The 21222-nt window shown below is 41.3% G+C and overlaps 1 protein-coding gene across 3 annotated transcripts in view; it reads left to right on the top strand.

The window, feature by feature from the left end:
* Nucleotides 1-17667, top strand: part of DHRS9 (dehydrogenase/reductase 9) — a 52469-nt gene extending 34802 nt beyond the window's left edge. For all 3 annotated transcript variants that reach the window (XM_070580080.1, XM_008544318.2, XM_070580079.1), the window contains 4 exons: nt 3234-3604; nt 4814-5072; nt 10579-10742; nt 13893-17667. In XM_070580080.1, the coding sequence (XP_070436181.1) occupies nt 3292-3604; nt 4814-5072; nt 10579-10742; nt 13893-14116 (960 nt within the window). In that variant the 5' untranslated portion in view covers nt 3234-3291 and the 3' untranslated portion in view covers nt 14117-17667. The remainder of the gene's footprint in view (nt 1-3233; nt 3605-4813; nt 5073-10578; nt 10743-13892) is intronic.
* Nucleotides 17668-21222: the final 3555 nt, after the last annotated feature.

Below are 21222 nucleotides of genomic sequence, written 5' to 3' on the forward strand. Positions count from 1 at the left end.
TGATATTTTTGAAGAGTACAGGCCATATATTGTGTAGAATTCCAGGACGTGTCCTCCTGCATGACTAGCTTCTGGTTATGAACAGAGGTGCTGCTGTGTCCTTCCCACTCCACCGTACCAGGAGACACAGGATGTTGGTCTATCCCATAGCTAGTGATGTTAATTGTTATCACCCGGTTGTGGTGGTATGTGTCAGTTTCCTCCACTGTGAAATTACTATTGCTCTCTTTTTAATTAGCATGTATCTTATGGGGAGATTCTTTGAGAACATATAAATACTGTTTCTCATCAAAATTTCACCCACTAGTTTTAGCATCCATGGATCATTCTTGCCTAAGACAATTGTTACTAGGCCAGTTGCCAAACAGTGATTTTCTAATTCCGTCATTCCATTTCTAATTCCATCATTCCATTTCTAATTCCATCATTCCTTTTACATTTATTAGTTGGCATATTAATTCTTCTATAAAATGAGGCAACTGATATACCATCTCTAACTCAAAAGGCTGTAGAGAGGATCAGATGAGACCTATAGGTAAACCTGCAGAGAGGAGTGCTTGCCCCGGCAAAGGACGGCAACACAGAAATGTTCCACTCTCTGCCCCAGGGAACATTAAAGCCCACGAATATCTGCCTTCTTCAAATAGCTCCCATGGGAGTTCGGATTTCAATGAAAGCTACAGAATCCATGTGGGGAATACATTCCTTAAAATTTCCTTAAAATGTGTAAATATGTAGTGCTGCAAGAGTTAGTTACACCAAACCCCTGCCTCAAAATTATACATTTTTAATGTACATATTTGAGAAGGGGAAATCCTCTCATGGACATTGATTTGCAATAAGTTAATAACTCCTACACAAGAAAGATTTGGCGAAATTATACCAAGTTATTAAGTTGTGATAGTCTAAAAACTTGACTGCTTTAGAAATAATCACAGTTATACCACAAGACTCAACTACTTTTCCCAAACTTACTAAACTTACTGAAATAGTATCTACTTCTGATTTGTTTTTAGCAATTGACAATTATTTTACCCTTTCTTTCTTTAGTTACACATCTTTTGGTGGGAAAAAAAGGTGAAAGCAGAGCCCAAAACTTCCTTAAGGAGTAAAGAAGCTATATTACACTGAGTTATTTTATATCTGAAATAATCTGTTCCTCATACAGCAGTAGAAATAAAATTGTGTGTATGTGTGCACATACATGTGTGTGCATAGTTCTGTGTGTATGTTTATATTCCTTATTAGGGAAAGAAATACATATACGGGCAAAAAAACTGGAAGAAAATGTTTCAAAATTGAGTCAAATGTGATAATGGTCACATCCTTGTTTAATTTTTTCTGTATTTACTGAATTTTTTTTTTACCATGAACATGTTACATTTACAAGCAGAAAAAAAAAGTGGTTTTAAAAAATGGGTCAAAGGAAAAAACAAGAAATAATTGTGACAAAATAAAGTCAAAACAAAGTTTTTAAAATTGCTTGGCCTTGCAAGTACTTTTTAAGCAGTGTCCATAAACAGTCATGATTCCAGAAGCATCCATGAGGTCTAAACTTCAATTCAGGTCCTATCAATTGTGCTCCACGAGGCACTCAAGGACCCTCTTGATTTTAAGGGTGGATCCGGATCAAGGGCAATGATATTGTGTGGACACCGGGCAAAGCAAGGAAACTTTCCGAGTCATGAGGGAAGGAAATAAAGTTTTTCGCACTTGTGGTGCTTTCTGGGGCCCCTCTTCCACAGGCTGAGAGAGCCAATACGGGCCCAAGCCTGTGCCTCTGTGGGAAGGGACCTGATGATCTTCCCTTGGGTTGCCCTATGGCTCTGAGTTAGGAGGCCTGGGCCGCCACGATGCTCAGAACTGAGGCAAGCAGGCAAAGGCCCTCTGGTTCCTGTTCACTTCCCCCTACAAGGTGGCTTACTCTTCCCGGGCTGCCATAAAAGTCATAGTGTTGGCTCTCTTTGTAAATAACAAACATTGCATTATATGCGGAATTTTATACCCCAAAATAGTTGGAAATCTTTCCCGATGTTTTTAATATTATACTTTCAAATTGATATTACACTTGTTTTCAATGATACAGTTGTCTGATTCATCCACAGCTATTCTTTTGCAGCCAAACCCTTATAGTCTTTAGTGGAACTTTCAAGATAGCAGTATACATTTAAATGGTCACAAGTATAAAATAAATACAGTATTCTTTCTTCAACGTTTATTTTTAATTCAAAAGTAATTGTGATGATATTCCTAAATTGGTGTAGTGAGTGTACATGAAATGAAATTTCCTTAAAAAAATTTTTAAGTGATATACGCTGAGGGGAAATGCAGGTGCAGGCTGCTGAGGAAAGAAGAAAGGAAGCCTTCTGCCTGTTTGATTTTAGGCCCCAGGCTGCCTCTAGCTCTGACAAAATTAGTTTTTTAGGTAGTTCTGCTGCATCTATGGTTAAAGCTTCACAGTTTTAAAGTATGAATTTGCTGTACTTTGTCCTCTGTACATGTGATTTTTTTCCTCACAAGAAGCTGGTGTCCAGAGAGGACAGAATTTGAGGATTCAGGACTTTGGTTTGGGATGCTGTGCCATTGGCCATCATCTCTCTCAATCTCTTCCTATTCATCTCACTCTCTATTGTTGAACTCACTGGTGGCCTCAAAACTTTAATATTCTCTACATTGAGTTGTAAGGGCCTCAGAGTTGGGTTGAAGGATGACTTTAACCCATTTAAAATAGGCAAATGGAAACCAACTTGGAAATGTTTTTATAGTGGCAACACCAGAACACGCTCCTTTTCCTGATAATCTGAAAATAATTAAGAGTCTGATAGAACAATTACAATTGAATGACACTTTCTAGTAGATTTTGAGTCTGTTGCGCTCTTGGATTTCATGAAGTAGCAAGAGGTAAGATTTTACGTGAAAGTCTATCTTTCAGATAGATAAATTCACATATGAGATAAGTGACACATCAACCCAATACCCATGCCAGCACAATGACCTTTGCCAGCTTTGCCACAGCACCTCTCTCTCTCTCTCTTCCATTTTCTTTCTCTGACTACTACTTGGTTAGGTTTTGCATTAATTTAGAGGGATGGTTGAACACTTAACTGGTCATCTTACCAACTGAATAAGAGTTATTATTTTTTAACTATCTATCAAATACATTAAAATATTTCATGGATTATAATATCTTGATGGTTCTAATTTGAATTTTCTTTCTAATTTTGAACACTTAGGACATCATCTTCTTTTATTGTTCGAGAAAGGACTACCCCTGTCACATACAGGAGAAAAATGTTCTTTTGGTTGTTAGCCCTCCTGATCCTCTGTCATTTTCTGTGGAATTATAAAAGACAACTAAAGATTGCAGACATCACTGATAAGTACATTTTCATCACTGGGTGTGACACGGGCTTTGGAAACTTGGCAGCCAGAACTTTTGATAAAAAAGGATTTCGTGTAATTGCTGCCTGCCTGACTGAATCAGGATCAAAAGCTTTAAAGGCAGAAACCTCAGAGAGGCTTCACACTGTGCTTCTGGATGTAACTGACCCAGAGAATGTCAAGAGGACTACCCAGTGGGTGAAAGACCAAGTCGGGGAAAAAGGTGAGTGCTATGGGTGTAGGAAGAAAGGGAATGGGAGTGGCGAAGTAACTAAAGCTAAATAAAATGTGTTGGGATTTTAAATGGCCTTTCAAGAAAAATCTCCTAAAATATCAGCTGTGTACTGGAGAAGATTGGAGGAATCATAGGGTAGCCCCTGAATAGTTTCAAGTTGCAAGCTCTCTGTGTACATGCGAGACACAGCTCAAGTTACCCTCAGTCTTAAGTCCCAGTGGGTAAACTTAGAACTGAGATGGAGGCATTGACTTTTCTTTGTCTTCTCCCATGAAGCGCTACTCTAGCCTCATGCACAGCAAAGGGACACAGGGCTACCATCTACAGGAGAACACGGGAGCAATCCCGAAATTGCCATGTGGATACCCGGGCCCCACTTCTCACTACAAAATGTTTCCAGAGCTCATACATTTTCAGTAGGAAAGGCAGAAGAAGGTCTGTGAATTTGAGCATGGTCTATCAGATAGTCATGAGAGAGCAGTGAGCCAGTGGACCTCATTCTGCGTTAGATTCTGCTAAGATGGCTGCATTCTGAACTAAAGGGCTTTTATCGGTTTGAGCGAAGTTTGAAATATTTTAACAGATGAAGATACTTGGGCCCACAAAAGAAAAAAAAAAGTATGTGATTTTTCTCTATCACATCTTTATCACATAGTTGAGACTCCAAAGCTCAAAAGCAATGGTTTGATAAGGCTCCAGACCATTTTTAAAGCTTAAATTCCAAACCCTTTCACCAACGCTAAATGTTTCCCTTCATAAAATAATCTAAGCAGATGATGACAATTTTTACCAAAAATAAATGTGAAGCAGATGAATGTTGTTCTTTGTCCTTATAGAACAGTTCATAAATATTCTCTGCCCTTGCCATCTAGCAAGGTAGGAAAAATAAACCCATTTACTCTACATCTGGGATTTAAAAGCAAACCATCTCACTGAGACAGTATAGGTATTTGACATTCAAAACCAGAAATAGGACAACTGTGAGATTGGATTCCAGTAACGTAACTTCAACTATTTCAACTTAGCCTCCTACCCTCTCTGCTACCACTCCCTAAAACTGCAGTGTTTCAGGGCAGGAGCATGACTAGGAGGAAATGGCACCATTGTGCAAAGCAGGGGCCGTACTTCCAACAAGGATGCCCATATAAGTGTCACCTTCTACCATACCTCCTTTCTTTCCTCTCTGTTCTGTTCCAGGACTCTGGGGTCTGATCAACAACGCTGGTGTTCTCGGTGTGCTGGCTCCCACCGACTGGCTGACGGTGGAGGACTACAGAGAACCTATTGAAGTGAACCTGTTTGGACTCATCAATGTGACATTAAATATGCTTCCCTTGGTCAAAAAAGCTCGAGGGAGGGTTATCAATGTCTCCAGCATTGGGGGTCGACTTGCATTCTGTGGAGGAGGTTATACTCTATCCAAATACGCAGTAGAAGGCTTCAACGACAGCTTAAGGTAAAGCAAACAGTGATACATTATTAGGAAATAACAGTTGCTAACATTTATTGAATGATTATTATGTACCAGACACTCTGTTTAGTGCTTTAAATTATTCCCAATTTACAGATGATATCACTGAAACTAAGCGATTAAGTAACTTGCCCAAGGTGACCAGCTGGTAGGTGGTAGAGCTGAGATTTGAACCTAAGTCTATTGAAGTCTTTTTTACTTTTTGCATTAATCCATGATGCGGATAGTAGTGGCGAATTTATATTCAACAGGCTAGTTTGTTAAATAGAGAATCACAGACAGAGGCTAAATCAGGGTAGGTCTCTCCACTGATCTTACGTCAGTTGCAGACACAACAGTACTATCCTATGTAAATCCTCGGTAGAAAAGCATCTGGTAAAGTAAATGTAATTATCACAAAGCAATGACTCAGCTGTGCAGCTTTTTTTTCTCTTGGTGCAAATTCTGGTCGTAAATCTTCATACATCTCAGATGCTAGAGTTAAATGGATGGTAACCTCCCCCACTTCACCCCAAGGACAAGAAAATAGCTTTCCTCCTGATGCTTCCGTTCCCAAATGAAACTCACAGCAGGAATTTGCTAATCAGAGGGGAAGATTTCACTACCACAAGAAAGCCCTGACCACATCTTTTTGCTCTGTCCTACCAGGGAACCCCAGAGCATAAAACAGAGGACCAATTTAGCAAAGGCCCAACTCAATGCCCCAGGCATGGATTTCTTTGGGTTTATGTTTGAAGTTCACAGGGCTTCTTGAATCTGCAGGTTGACGTCTTTTGACAGATTTGGGGAGTTTTCAGTCATTATTTCTCCAAACATCTTTTCTTCAATCTACTCTTTCTGTTCTCCTTCTGGGACTCTAGTACAAATGTTTGACCTTTTGGTTTTGTCCCACAGGTCCCTAAAGTTCTGTTCACCTTTTCAATCATTTTTCTCTCTGCTGTTCAGATTGGATAATTTCTAATGCTCTATCTTCAAATTCACCAACTTTCCTCATCATCTTCATTTTGCTATTGAGTCCAACTAGTAAAAATTTTCTTCTGGTTACTGTATTTTTCAAGTGTAAAATTTTCATTTGATTCTTATTTATATCTTTCCTTTCTTTTCTGAAGCTTTCTAACTTTCCATTACTTCAAGAGTGTTTTCCCTTATGTCTTGGAGCACTTTATAATAGCTGCTTTAAAGACTTTGATAATTCCAACATCTGGGTCACCTCGGCATTGGCATCTGTCCATTATCTTTCCTCGTGTGAGCTGAGACTTGCCTAGTTCTTTTTATGCATTGTATGCTGAACACTTGGAGTAATATGAGACTTTGGGCCTTATTTAAGTCCTACAGAAAATGTTGATATTTTTGTTTAGCAGACAATTGACCAAGTTGTGTTCAAGTGACAACTTCCAACCAAACTTCTGTGGTTTGAGATTCCAACATTTGTTCAGTTTTCAAAGCCTTTGTTGTGCCCTTCAGATCTGTCCCACGTATGCACTACACAGTAGCCTGTCTGATATGCAGAAGATGGTCTGTTCCGTAGTTTGGTTCTCTGAGTCAGATCCACACATCACATGTGCAGTGCATGAACAACGTTGTGGGGTCACTTCCCTTGGCCCCTCACTTTCTGTGACCTCTCCAGTTTCTTGTTTCCTGGGACTACCCTCCAGCCAGAAGTTACTCCATTCTGTCATCTACTTCCCAAGTGTGTAACAGGCACAGGACCACGTGATGGAAGGAAAGAGAGAGACAAAAAGCAACAGGGTTTCTTCTCACTCTCTTGGGACTACAGTAACTCTGATTGGAGAGGAAAAGTCCCCTCCATCAGAGTTTTAGGTAACTACAGGCCCCCACTACTGCACTATTGGGGCTGCCACTGCCATTGCCACAAAGTTACCTGGGAGCAGGGTTAAGAGAGAACAGAGAAAAGAAAGCAAGGAAGGAAGAAAGGATTCCTCTCCCTTTCTCTGAGTGTTAGGATTCCACTTGCCAACTCCTCAAGCCAGATCAATGGGCTTCTCCTGGAGTTTTCTCTGTTTGTGAATAGTGTCTCTCCTGGAACTCTTTCCTTCTGCTTCTGAGCTTCAGGTTGATTTGAGTTCAGACCAGGGGGTCCAGCGGCACTTCAAAATCTGCTCTTCTTCCCCAATTTGCCTACAATCATGCTGTTAACAGACAAAATTGCGGTTCTCTTGCCCAATGCATATAAAGCCAATTATTATGGCATCACATTTTGGGAAAAGAAATGTAGCTTTATTTTGGAGACTGATCTGCAAGGAGACAGGGGGTGTGTGTCCTCAGATCTGTCACCCTTATCCAGGACTTGGGGCACAATTTAGGGGATGAAAGGCAGGGTGATCTGAAATGTGAGATAGATGATTGGAGGTAAGAAATGAGGTAATTGATCTGCACAAGCGTAATCAAACTTCATGCCTCTTCATAGGACGCATGTTCACAAAATGATGGCGTTACCATGATCTGAGGGTGGAATTTTTAGCTCCTTGGCATCAAAAGGTTCACTTATAGAGCATTTTCACAGACCCAGTTGATAGGTTGGTGGTCTCAACCAGCCTGAACTGGACAACGGGTCTCAGTTCCTGAAAAACCACTCTTAATTACTCTGTTGATAAGATGGGGTCAGTTAATCTGGTCCTGGAGGGCCTGTGGTTACAGTCCGTGCTTATTAGAAGATTCACCTTCCTCAGTTTTAGTTACCTGTGGTCAACTGCGATCCAAAAATATTAAATAGAAAACTCCAGAAATAAACAAGTCACGATTTTTAAATTGCTTGCCATTCTGAGCAGTGTGATAAAATGACTCCATCCTGCCCAGTATGACTCATCCCTTTGTCCAGTGCATCCACAACCCTTATTTTACTTACTAATGGCCCCAAAGCCGGCTTCATTATCAGTTGTTAATCTCGTACTGTCCTAATCTATAAGTTAAACTTTAGTATAGGTGTGGACGTATAGGAAAAAACATAGTGTATATAGGGTTCAGTGACTATCCACAGTTTCAGGCATCCACTGGGGGTCTTGGAATGTATCCCTCATGGATAAGGGGGGGTCTACTGTACTAACATTTGCTCCTCAGGGTTCTTACATAGCTATTGCATGCCTTCTGTCCAGGTATTGCAGCTGCATTCAGTGGGAGAGACAGGAGTGTGTGTGCTTAATCCATCTTCTCTGAAACCAGAACCTATCAGTATCAGTTCAAAGCCCCTAAATTGCAAGTGGTTGTATCAGTCAAGGTTCTGGCAGGAAATGGAGGCAATTAAAATTGGGTAAATGGAGCAGAGTTTACTCTGCTGAGTTTACCCTGCGGAGTTTAATCCACAGGATTATTTGCAAACATGAGAGTTGTATAATGAAATCCCAAAGGATAGTGTAGTATCGAGGGGCTAATGACAGCAGGGGCATTTCTGTCCATAAGACTGAAGGGACAAGGAGGTTCCAGAACCTGGGTACATAAAGGCTGTCACCTTCAGTTGAGGGATGAAATTAACCAGTGCCAACACCACAGGAGGAATAACTTGCCCGATCTCTCCTCATCTCTCCCTCTGATCTCCTGCCGATACTCCCAATTGACTGTACCCAACAGAAGCCAAAATACAGTTAATCGAGGTCAGTCTCCCAGGATACAATTCAAGCAGAAGGGTGAAGGAGACTAGAGAAGCAGATGGAAGGTATCAAGCTGAATGGTGCTGTAATAGGCCTGAAGGAATACAAAATTAGATACAGGCTTTTCTTCAATTCATCCATCTATTCATCTAGTATTTGTTGAAGGCACATGTCAGAGCTTATGATCTATACTGTGGATCTAGGTTTAGCTTACTAATAAAAGGTTAGATTATCCCACTGAGATTAATAAAGATAGAGCAACTCCATTTTGCCATTTGATCAGGTTGCCAGATTTGATTCTTCCGGGAAATAAACACAATAATGTCAGAACAATGCTTCGCAAATGTAAATGTGCATATGAATCACCTTGATCTTGTAAAAATGCAGATCCTGATTCAGTGGCTCTAAGGTGGGGCCTGAGTTTCCGCATTTCTAATGAGCACCCAAGTGCTGCCCATGGGCCAGAGCTGACACTTTGGGTAGTTAGGTCTTGAAGAACCTCCATTAGTTTCCTTGGCTGCCTTTTGGTTCCACTCTATCAGCAACAATGTCATAATAAAATTTTAGTATTTTAGAGATTTACTCACTTTTAAAAAGAGATTTCCGCGAAAGGGTTTGTAGGATTTGCAGTGCAGATATACCATGCCTGAAAGTAATGAATAAAGAATGTTTATTTCTCTCAAAATCATGGAAATGGTATTGGAAATGGTTTTGTGCACGCAGGCCACAGTCCAGGGGCAGCTCCAGAATTTCTACATCTATGAGGGTTTAGGGGCAGCAATCCAGTTGGGACAGGGTTAGGGCTCTTTACAGTTGTGTTTGCTGTACAAGTTTTATTTTATATACTGGTTTCACGCTGGTTTTACTTACCTGGTAAACTTAGGTGGGTGGCTTTAAACAATTTGTCCCTAGATTGTACGTTGTTTTCATGAGTTTTGGGCAGACAATTCTTCCCAAATACCCCCTTGGCCCTGTTACTGTCTAAAGTCCAAAGCAGATGAAATGATAGGTGAGTAAAATATAATTAAGTTGGAAAATAACCTTTTTTTTCTCAATGCAAGCAATATACTTTTAAAAATCTTTCAAGGTCAAGCAAATTTGCAATTTTAGTAAAATATGCTTCAAACTAAACAATAGATATATTGCTAGAAATCAGAACCTAAGATTAATTAAATCATATTTTCTCACTGGTAGAGTTCTTAAAAAATTTTATGGTGAAGTCTTCTGTAAGATGAATAATTACTTTCTTATAAACTCCTGGTAGAAATATAAATTAAGTGTGAGAAATGATTACTCATGTAATGGTTTGTAATACATTGATTTGCTTTAAAGAAAGGGACACCATGATTCCACTAAAACCTTGGTGCCCAGTAAATGAGTAGACTTCATGTTTGCTGAGGCGACATGATAAAAGAGCTTGCTGAGCAGCATAGGGAGCAGGTTAGTCAGGTCAGAGATTGTCACATTGTGTCCCACAGCATATCCTCATATGTGATGCAATCTCCTCACATTCCTAGAATGAAGGTTAACTTGTCCATCCAGGCCAGTCATTAGTCGATTTCACCATTAGGTGCTCTGAGTCCTGAGAAGAAGCCTGTCCTTAGTCCAAATGCTTGTCAACTAAGAAGAGAGTATGGCTTAGGCGGAGTACTGGACTGCGAGTCGGTCCATCCAGATCCCTTTCCTGTTCTGCCACTAAACCAGCCTTCATTTCACCCCTTTGAACATCAGTTTCCTGCAAAATGACAGGGTACAACAACATGCTCCTTTCCAATGCACCCAATTCTGTGATCCCATGAAAGGATTCACCAGAAAATAGTCACCCAAATAGCAAACATTCTCCAAGTAAACCTGGATTAACCATCTTCAACGGGTTCTTTTCATAGACGGGACATGAAAGCTTTCGGCGTGCACGTCTCATGCATTGAACCAGGATTGTTCAAAACAGGGTTGGCAGATCCACTAAAGACCACCGAAAAAAAACTCGCCATTTGGAAGCATCTGTCTCCAGACATCAAACAGCAATATGGAGAAGGTTACATTGAAAAAAGTGAGTTTCTGGGTGGACCTAAGATCCTCTGGGATTCCTTGTCCTAGGCAGCATGGAGGACACTCAACTATAAATGAAAAAATAAGGTTCCCACAGTAATACACCAATAGGGATCTTAAATATGGAGCAGGGACCCATATTGATTCCAGTGCCATCTCTTGCTTCTCCTAATGTTTATAAACATTTACTAAGTGCCAAGTTCTATACTAAGCACCATATGAATTATGTCATTTACTTCTCTAAAGAACTACAGGAGGGGGCCGGCCCCGTGGCTGAGTGGTTAAGTTCGCTCGCTCTGTTTTGGTGGCGCAGGTTTCGCCAGTTCGAATCCTGGGCATAGACACGGCACCACACATCAAGCTGTGCTGAGGCGGCATCCCACATACCACAACTAGAAGGACTCACAACTAAAAATACACAACTATGTACCGGGGGGCTTTGGGGAGGAAAAGGAAAAATGAAATCTTTAAAAAATAACTACAGGAGTAGTGAGCAGAGGCTTGAGAAGGTGAAATGTCCTGCCCTGTGTTATACAACTCCACCTGTCATGCCCAGACTGGAGTCCACAGTCTTCACTTCTACGTAAAACTCCTGTTTTTGGTAAACACCAACCTCTGACTCAACATTGTTTCAGGATTTATGGAGGTTATGTATATAAAGACTCAGACTCTGACCCGTAACTAGCTTACAATCTAGTTGAAAACAAAAGGTAACCAAGTGAGACCATAAAACAAAGAGATTGTACAGCATACAAGAAAATTGATGCTTTACTTATTAGACATACCCCAACAGCCCAGAAGGGGGCTAGATGTTGTGGTCTCTAATGGCCCAAGGAATTCAGAGCAGGAAAAAACTATTGTTGGTTAAGAAGCCTTTATGAGACAGGTCACGTTTGAATAAAGCATAGAGGACAGGAATTATGTGGGTAGAAAGGATTATTTGGGTAGAAACTTTCTGGAGCAGGAATGCATGGGGAACAGAGATGGAAGGAGAAGTAACAAAAGTCAAGAGATTGAGTCAGAGGTGGAGGAATGATAATAAAGATTAGACTATGATGACTAACACATAGTGAACATTTACCATGTCCTTGTCACCATTCTAAGAGCCTTACATAGACTCTTTCATTTAAAATGCCCAAATAAATCTTATGAATTACGTACCACCTTCATTTTATAGAAACAGGCAGAGAGAAGTAACTCACTCAAAGTAGCACAGCTAGAAAGTGGAAGAGGCAGATTTGAACCCAGGCAGCCTGACTTTGCCATTTATTCTTGGGCGCCACATATAATGTGAAGAAGGCATTAAGGAGCTTGTTGAACCTCCTGTGTCAGGGCTCCACCTCCACCTCAAACTTCCTGGTCCTGTTGAAGTTGACTTGATGTTCCTCACTTACTAAGCTCCTGCTTTGAGCTGAACAGGGCCCCACCTCCCTTTGCGTCACTCTATCTCTCCACGCTGTGATCCTGCCCTTCATCAGGGCGCCTGGTAAGACAGCCAACTGTGGCAAGGTTCAAGGCCAAGAGTTTGCAAGGTGGAGTCAAGAGCCAAGTCAGATCTTCCTGAGGAGACACACAAGCACAGACACACACGTATATATCAACTAGAACGACTGGTTTGACAAAACTTGCTAAAATGTCACTATAGGTTTAGAACCACTGACATTAGATGCTCTGTTTCTCACTCACTTACTGACTTTGAAGGTTCTCAGTAGGTTCAGAAACAAAATTCCTCATTTAGAAGAGCTTTCTCTGTTTGATATTGACATTGACACTTTCTAAATGCCTATGAGTATATCATCAAACTTCATCTCAAAATTATTTTTGACTTGGCCCCTGGTTCTGTCGTCCTGTCTCAGTACCCAAAGGCTTTGAGCCCAATTTTGCATTGGTTGATCTTAGTGGAATTCTCCAAGTCAGGACTTGCATCAGCCAGACTCAAGGTTCTAAAGCAGACCACAAATTTAAGCTCACATTTCTTCACTTCCCAGGCTGGAGTAATAGGAGTTTGACTCCCATTAAGTGGAGTCCCATTAAGACTCCACTAAGACTTATTAGGTACCTTCAGTTAGGCTCTTTGAACAACTTGTGGCTACTGGGGCCTAAAGTTGAAAGGAAGATTTAAAATAATAGATTTTTCCTTGAGAAGACACAACTCAGGTATGTTTTAAGAGCATAGGAGGAATGGTCTAAACCATTGCCAACCTCTTGATAAAATACCTGCTCTTTAAAGCTATCTTAGCTCACTACTCAAACACTTCATTTGCCTGAGAACCAGGATTCATTTAGCTTCCTGAGTCAGGGCTTTTGGGGGATGATTCTCTCTTTATTCACCGAATTATAGAGGCATATGGTACATGAGTGCATGCACGCATGTGCACACTCACATTTGCTGTAAACATAGTACTCCCTTAAAACAAATTCAGAATCAAACCCATAACTTGCTAGGTTCAGGGGCCTAATAGACTTTACGAAGTATCTTTCCCTCATTGCTTTAAAGCATCGCTTCTCAAAGTTTGGACCCTGGACCAGGGCCATCAGCATCACCTGGAAACTTGATTAGAAATGCAAATTCTTGGGGCAAGCCCAGTGGTGTAGTGGTTAAGTTCGCCCACTCCACTTCGGCAGCCCAAGGTTTGTAGGTTCAAATCCTGGGCATGGACCTACACACTGCTCAGAGAGCCATTCTGTGGTGCCATCCCACATACAAAATAGAGGAAGACTGGCATAGATGTTAGCTCAGCAACAGTCTTCCTCAAGCAAAAAAGGAGGAAGACTGGCAACAGTTGTTAGCTCAGAGCCAATCTTCCTCACAAAAGAAAGAAAGAAAGAAAAAAGTAAACGAAATGCCAATTCTTGGGCCTCACTTCACACCTACTGAGTCAGACGCTGGGAGTGGGACTCAGCGATCTGGGTTTTACAAGCACTCTAAGAGACTCTGCTGCCTACTCAAGTTTGAGAGCCAGTGGTCTAAAGAAAGCACTGCTGCATCCTTTTCTGAGGAATAGAAACTATGTCACAAGGGGCCTCAATTATAACGGTAAATTCAAACTAAATTCCTGCACATGCATCCTCCCCTTCACACCCTAGCCTCACACACTCCTCCTTTTCCCCGTTATCCAAAGAGTCAATGCGCTTTTGCCTCTTTTTACAGGTCTAAACAAACTGAAAGGCACGTCCTCCTTTGTGAACGTGGACCTCTCCTTGGTGGTGGAGTGCATGGACCACGCTCTCACAAGTCTCTTCCCTAAGACCCATTACGCTGCTGGAAAAGATGCCAAGACTTTCTGGATACCTCTGTCTCACATGCCGGCAGTTTTGCAAGACTTTTTATTGTTGAAACAGAAAGTAGAACTGGCTAATCCCAAGGCAGTGTGACTCAGCTGACCAAAAATGCCTGCCCACAGCTATGAGATTGGCTGATTTCAAGGACACGTCTCCTTTTCAATGTCATCCGTTACCTAATCCAACATGGACTCATTTAGATCATGCTTCTTTTGATAAACGAAGGGGTCCCACCATCACTGGTGATGTCCCAGGGGCCCTTCTCAAGCCTTCGAAAAGAAGGGCAGGGATGGCACCTGCCCAATATTTGGGTTTTACCTGCTTGGTATGATGAAAGGGAAATTGAAAGCTTTCCCATCCAAAATGATCTCCATTGCTGCCTGCCCCATGCTTCTAGTCCCCACCACTTCGAGTAACCCCTGAATGTTAAATATTTATCCCTTATCAAAATGTTCAGAGATAAGTAGAATACTTTCATAAGTGGATTAGATGTGCTCTGTTATCTTGCTAAGAATAAGACTGACGAACTGGAGCTCAGTTCAGAAGGCTTTGATGGGGCAGGAGAAAGAAGGGTAATGAAGCCTTACATATGTGACTGGTATAAGCGAAGGGGCAGCAGAAAAACACTAGGTAGGACTAGTAGGAGGGAAGGAAAGGAGGAAAAGGAATAAGAGGACTGAAAAAAGGAAATCGGTAAAAAGTGGAGGTAGGGAGATCCCAAGACAAGCCAGCCCATCTATTCTAGAGGGAGCTATGGAGAATGAACAGCCTGTTCAATGCCACTGTGAACTCTGACGCACACACAGCTGTCTGTGGAAAGATGGCAACAACAGAGAAACCACTCATTCCGAAAGAAGAAAAATGGGGGCTATTTACGTTTATTCTGGTGATTGTAAATATAATAAGATCCAGAACAGCTGATACAACTTACACCTGAGATGGTTGGAAATCCTGTATTTGAGGTGTCTCTGAAGACCCGTGAAGATACAGAGCTAAATTAGAAGACTCTCTTTAGCCTCAGTTACAGTGAGAGTGGGCCTGTTCCTTGCTCGCATTCATGGTTCTAAATTGAGTTGACCCTGGGCCCACACCTCATCCCAAAGAAACAGATCCCTAAGTGGATGTTTCCCAAGATTCCAGCACCCAGCATCACTCACAGAGGTCGGTTGAATACTTACTTGAAAAAGCCTGAAGTGTCAAAATTCAACATTTGTTGTAGAATAATGTAGGCTGAAAGAGCCAGAGAAATTATTCAGTGGGCATGCACACACACACACACAACTTACTGTGAAGAAAATATTTAATATCTGCTGCTTGAAACCATGTTCACTTGAAGATACCAGTAATTCTATTCATTTTCATTCACTTTTCTGGAAACATCTGCTTATGAGTAACATCTGGTTATGAGTAACATCTGCTTATGAGGTAACTTTCTCCTTTCACATTTACAACATATTGATGACTTTGAAAACTCAAATTTCCAATGGTGTCAGTCCACCTGGACATTTATTTCATTATTTTGAGGGAAGATACACTCACCCTTTTTGCATAAAAATGAAGAAAATCACAGCAAGAATCAGATAGAAGAAGGCTCAGGCAAAGTTATCTCAACTATTGTCACTACCTTCCTGTGAAGTCCTCTCCGTCTTGGCCCCAGCCCCAGAGACAGTCTACCTGTAGATCTCTGATTTCTTCTGGTTGCGTTAACCCCCTATGGGTTATGTGACTCTTGCTCAGCTGGCCCTTGGAGCTGAAGATCACCAACATTGTTTGCAGGGGCTCCTCCTTCTCATTTTGAATTCTCAGATCTTGTCTTCATTTCACTGCTTTAAAAATGCCTGGCCAGGGGCCGGCCCCATGGTGTAGTGGTTAAGTTCAGCACACTCTGCTTCAGCAGCCCAGGTTCACAGGTTCAGAACCTGGGTGGACCTACATCACTCATCAGCCATGCTGTGGTGGCCACCCACATATAAAGTGGAGGAAGATTGGTACAGATATTAGCTCAGGGCTAATCTTCCTCAAGCAAGAGAAGAGGAAGATCAGCAACAGATGTTGGCTCATGGCTAATCTTCCTCAGCAAAGAAAAAAAAAGAAAAAGCCTGGCCTGCTGCTCTCTGACCTTCCAGACCTCCAGGGCTGCCTAGACTTTTAGAATCTGCAGGAACCACCTTTGCTGAACTTCCAACCAATTCCAGTCATAACTAATAGTATTTCCTTTGTTTTGCCTAGACTGGAATTCTTTGCTCATTTCTCCAAGTAACTACAATTGTTAGTTCCCTGTTTTATCCAACCAAAAAATGCTCTACTTAAATAAATGCTCCCAAATATGGTATCACCTCAAAGTAAAACCAAATATATTCACCCAAGCAATTTTTAAAGGAAATGAGAAGGTGGGGTTATTTGGAGTATAAAGGCATAATCTCAGTGAAAGCACAAGACCAGGGTGGGAGGGATATCAGAGGTCACTGCACCAGGAGTCTGAGGTATGGGTTTCTAGACTTCATCTCACCATCACTTGTTATAGTCTCTGTGCTCTGTGCTTATATATTGGGAAAGTATCATATTTTTATCTATAATATTTTGGAGGATATATGTGCTGGGCATTCTGCTAAGTACTGGTCTACAGTAAGGAACAAATGGATATGGTCCCTCCCTTCACAGATCTTAATATAATCCAAAGGCTGAGGCCACTACTCAGGATGCCTTAGAGGAGCTTCTCCAGGAATCCGTGGTCAAGATGAATTGAGACGTTGTCTTCTACCACATCTAGTTTGGGGAATCCTTCCTCATTTACTTTGGATGGACCAGGAGAATTTCCCAGACTTTCCCTCTGATCTATCTGAAAATCCACCTGTGTCCTCTATAGCCCTATCTGGACATCCACAATATATTCAGATCTTGAGTTTCTGTCTCCCTTGTGCCACCTACCCTATCCAGTCCAGCACCAACTATGTCAATTTTATCTCCTAAAGAGATCTCAAATCCATCTACTTCTCTTCATCTCCAGTGCAGTCATCTGTTTAAAGCATATTTATCCTTGCATACCTTCAATGATTTCTCCTCACTGCAGTCAGAATTGTTCAAAATTAAAATCTGATCATTCCATTCTTCTTCCCTCCACCACTTTCTTAAACTCTTCAACACGTTCCCATTGCACCATGGTTAAGGACTAAAATGCATAACATAAACTACATTGCTCTGGCACTCCTCGTTAGCCTCATTTTAGGCTACTATCTTCCTCAATTTGCCACTTCAGGGCCTTTGCACATGCTCCTCCCTAGAAAGGGCCTTTGCAAATGCTCCTCCCTAGAAAGTTCCCATTTTACTTGCTTGTCTAATTTCCTTGTCCTACAGATCTCAACCCCTTCCTCAGGGAAGCCCATACAATCCCACATTCTGACCACCACCTTTTCATCCCAACTAGGTTCGCATCTTCTACATTCTCACCACACCCTGTAATTTACTTCAGAGCACTTATTACAGTCTATAATTCTATATTTGTAAGGTTAGTTAATTAATATTGGCCTCCCTATCAGATTTTAAGTTCCGTGACATCAGGAACCATGATGCTTTCTTATCTTTGTATTCCCTTGTCTAGCACATAGACCAGTGTTCAATAAATATTTGTTGAGTGAATTCACAAATCAGCCTACATTAGCCTTTCTGACTAAAGGTAAGCTATCACTTAAGATTAAATTTGCCAATCCCATTAGCTGTGCTATCAATGTGTGAGTCAATTAAAATCTTGTAACTCCCTTAAGCCTTTGAGTACTTCCACAGGGGCTCCCTACCTCTGGTTCTGCTCTCAGCCTCCCCTCAGAGACTAGTTAGTGTTACCATAGTGATTCCCCTGACCTGTTGGTTCAGAGACACTGTGAAGGAGACTCCCTCCACGTGGAGTCATCCAGGGCTCGGTCGTCATGGAACGAAGAGAGCATCAGAAATCATATAGCCCATTTCTCTCCCTGTAGGCAGGACATGTCCAAGCCCTCCAGGCTGAAGAGAATCTCTTCAGTTTAAAATCTCTCTAGAAACTCCATAGCTTCTGAGTGGGCAACTCAGCCAATATTTAATGAGGGAAACTTTTAGGAGCTTCTAAGAAAAATGATCCATTTTGGCTGTTTTCCACACCATTAATCCCAATAATTCTCAAGAATATGAGAGATCAGTCCCAGCAGTGTGGAGGAGACAGCTAAATTTTCTCAGAATGCAAGCTTTTTAATATTTAGAAATGACTTGTGACAACTCACTCTAAGTCACAGTTTATGAAGACAATGCTGGCCTACGGTTTCATGAATTTTTGCATGTTGAAAAATAAGACAATTCTGTTGATAGCCATAATACTGACATACTTCCTCAACTTGGCGCTTCATTTTTAAAAAGAAAATATGAGTCATTTCCACCCTAGTATGAGGCATTAAAATAGCCAAGGCTTTAATGTGGATTCTGGTTTCGCAGAGTTTCTAAGCTCTTTTTGCACACGGCACCTGCAAAAGAACCAGACCACAGCTCCTGCCTGATTCATCTTTGAAAATAAATAGGACTCCAGCCTGAAATAAGTCAGGCAAGGGCAATAGCGGTCTGTCGCATTCTACAACCAGTAACTGCCAGGAACAGTTCCATGTCAGTGGCCTTTGAGAAATTGGAAAAGGAAAGGATTCTGCTATGGATACACAGCATAAGCTCTGAGCAAAACCCATCCAGTCCCATGCCCAGGGAGCAGATTTACTCTCAGCCCACTAGATCTGTTTTTCCCCACTAGATATGGCAACTGGAGCTCGAGTATGATGCCACCCAATGAATGGTGGTGCCTGGGTTATGGATCAGGTGGTCCCAGGAACTGGCTTCCCACTGGTACAAGAAGAAGAACAATAGAAATGGTTATTTAACACTTAGCACATGTCAGGTTCTTAATGCATTTGACTGTACGTTACATGAATAATTTCACCTAACCCCAACCATATCTCATTGATGATTTTTTTTATTTGTTTTTAATGTGGTAAGAACACTTAACATGAGATCCATCCTCCTAACAGAGTATTTTTCTAAACTTCAATATTGGGTCTATGAGAACAAAACCTCTGTTAAATTAATCTAACACGAGTCTTACCTAGACAGTAATAACTACACGTGAGTGATGCATAATTTTGAGCATAAATATATGCTCTTTTTTGTTTTCCTACATTCTATTTTTAAATTTTTCTCACTTAGGATAAAATAAAAAAAGCCCTTATACATCATTTCTCAGGTCCTTGAAGTTTTCTAACTGGATTTCTAGATTTTCTTTCTTCCATCTTCCTTTCTTTGTTCTCTTTTGTTGATTTTATTTATTTGGTTAATATTGATGCTAGTAGTTTTAGGATTTTATATATAGTCACTTTTTGCTAATCTCAATAAAGACTTTAGATCATCTGTCCTAAGGCAAGACCAACTCTTGAATCTTTTAGCTTTTAAGACCAGAAAAAGGAAAAAGGACAGAAGACTAGGATCCTACAAACACTATGTCTCCTTATGGCTATATTTTCTTAAAGCATGGCAGAGATGCTGTAAGTAGTAGTAGTGGGTAATGGGGTGGACTGTCCTCCTCACCATGGCTAGCACTAGCCCTGGGAAGACTAATGAGAGAAATGAGGGGATCTCAGCTGCACTGAGGTCAGGGCCTCCTAACATGCTGCAGTCTAAGACAAAGCTAGTAGGTAGCCAGACATTCTGATTTGGAAGAGGACATGTAGCCCAGCATCTGTCTCACAGAGACATTTCCACTAACAACATTCCCAGTATGACAAGTTTCTGCTCTAATACCACCAAAGAATGGGAAGGTCACCACCTTCTAATTACCTTGTTGATTAACTCTAGTTAATAAAAACATTCTTTATTATTTTTGAGCCAAAGTCTATCAGTGGAAAGGGGAGAAGGGAGCAAGGGTTGCTTTTTCTGCAATCATCATGATAATAATCGTTCATGTTCATTGAGCCTTTCAAATGAGCCAGGGTTCACCCAGAGTACTGTCCACGCATTTTCTCGTGTAATCTTTCCAACTTTCACACAACAGGTACTTTTACTGCCCGTTTTACAAATGAGGAGGCTACTATCCAATATTCTTTCAACTCTTATAATCTGTGATTCGTAAATTCTCCCTGGGAAAAAATACTAGTTCTCAAAAAGAAGAAGGAAAATAGACAATGGATTTTAAAATCCAAAATGCTTTCTTAAAGTTCTTTCTGGAATGTTGGAGCCAGCCTAAATGAAAAACTCTAAAATTCTGAGTGCTGAAAGCATAAGGCAAGCCTCCTGGCCAGTGAGCCCCAGGCACCTGCTCCACGCCTTTAGACCCCTGAGAGAAACGATGAGCAAGCATATGCAGGCTTTTCTCATCTCCCTACTCATTCTCCATCCCTGGTGCTAAAATCCTTCTAAGAAACAAAGCTTTTTGTCATGAGCAGAAATACAGAGTTATCTTCAAACTTTACAAATTCCAGTGCTCATTCTGAATGAAATAAACAAAAGCTTTAGGTGGGGAAACTTTCCAAGCACTCGAGTCTTCTTTGGGACCCACCTTCCTCTACCAGCTACTCTTTCACTTTCAAAGTGGAATGGAATCTGATTCACGTTCTGGCCTTGAAAAGAACATCTTTCATCACTGATTGGACAGAGACCCAGAAGCAGATTTGTTAAGCCACGAAGGAATACATGAGAACATAGGATCTGGGTCTAAAATGCTTCTGTGAGTTCTAAGCATGGGCTGACAAGATGAAATGATATGGGGAAAGATGCAAGGCTCTGCTGTGGTTCCCAAAGAGCAAGCATGGGATCCAGAGCCACATTGTGGAAACGACTGAGGCATTTTATGCAACAGGTGGCTCGCAGTGAGTCAACAGTGTGGTGCAATGGTATTATGTAACTGCCCACCCCCACTCCCTGCCCCTGCAAGGAAAAGCAAAGCAAGTGACGCTTTGATCTTGGTTTAAATTTTAGATTTACAATGTATAGAGTAAGGTTGGCAACGGCTATGTCTACTCGCAACTGCTGAGAGCACCGGCAAAATTTTGCCTTCACTGTTGGGAACCCCATCTCGCATAGCCACATTCATTCTGGAGAAGGCAGCCAGGAGACCAAGGTTATCTGAAGGCCAGGTTAGCCGAGGCAGAGCTGAAGATTCTGGAGTTAGTTACTTGGAAGAAGAGCCTGAGGAGAGTCAG

The sequence above is a fragment of the Equus przewalskii genome, chromosome 17 (assembly GCF_037783145.1).
Source record: "Equus przewalskii isolate Varuska chromosome 17, EquPr2, whole genome shotgun sequence".
NCBI classification, from domain to species: domain Eukaryota; kingdom Metazoa; phylum Chordata; class Mammalia; order Perissodactyla; family Equidae; genus Equus; species Equus przewalskii.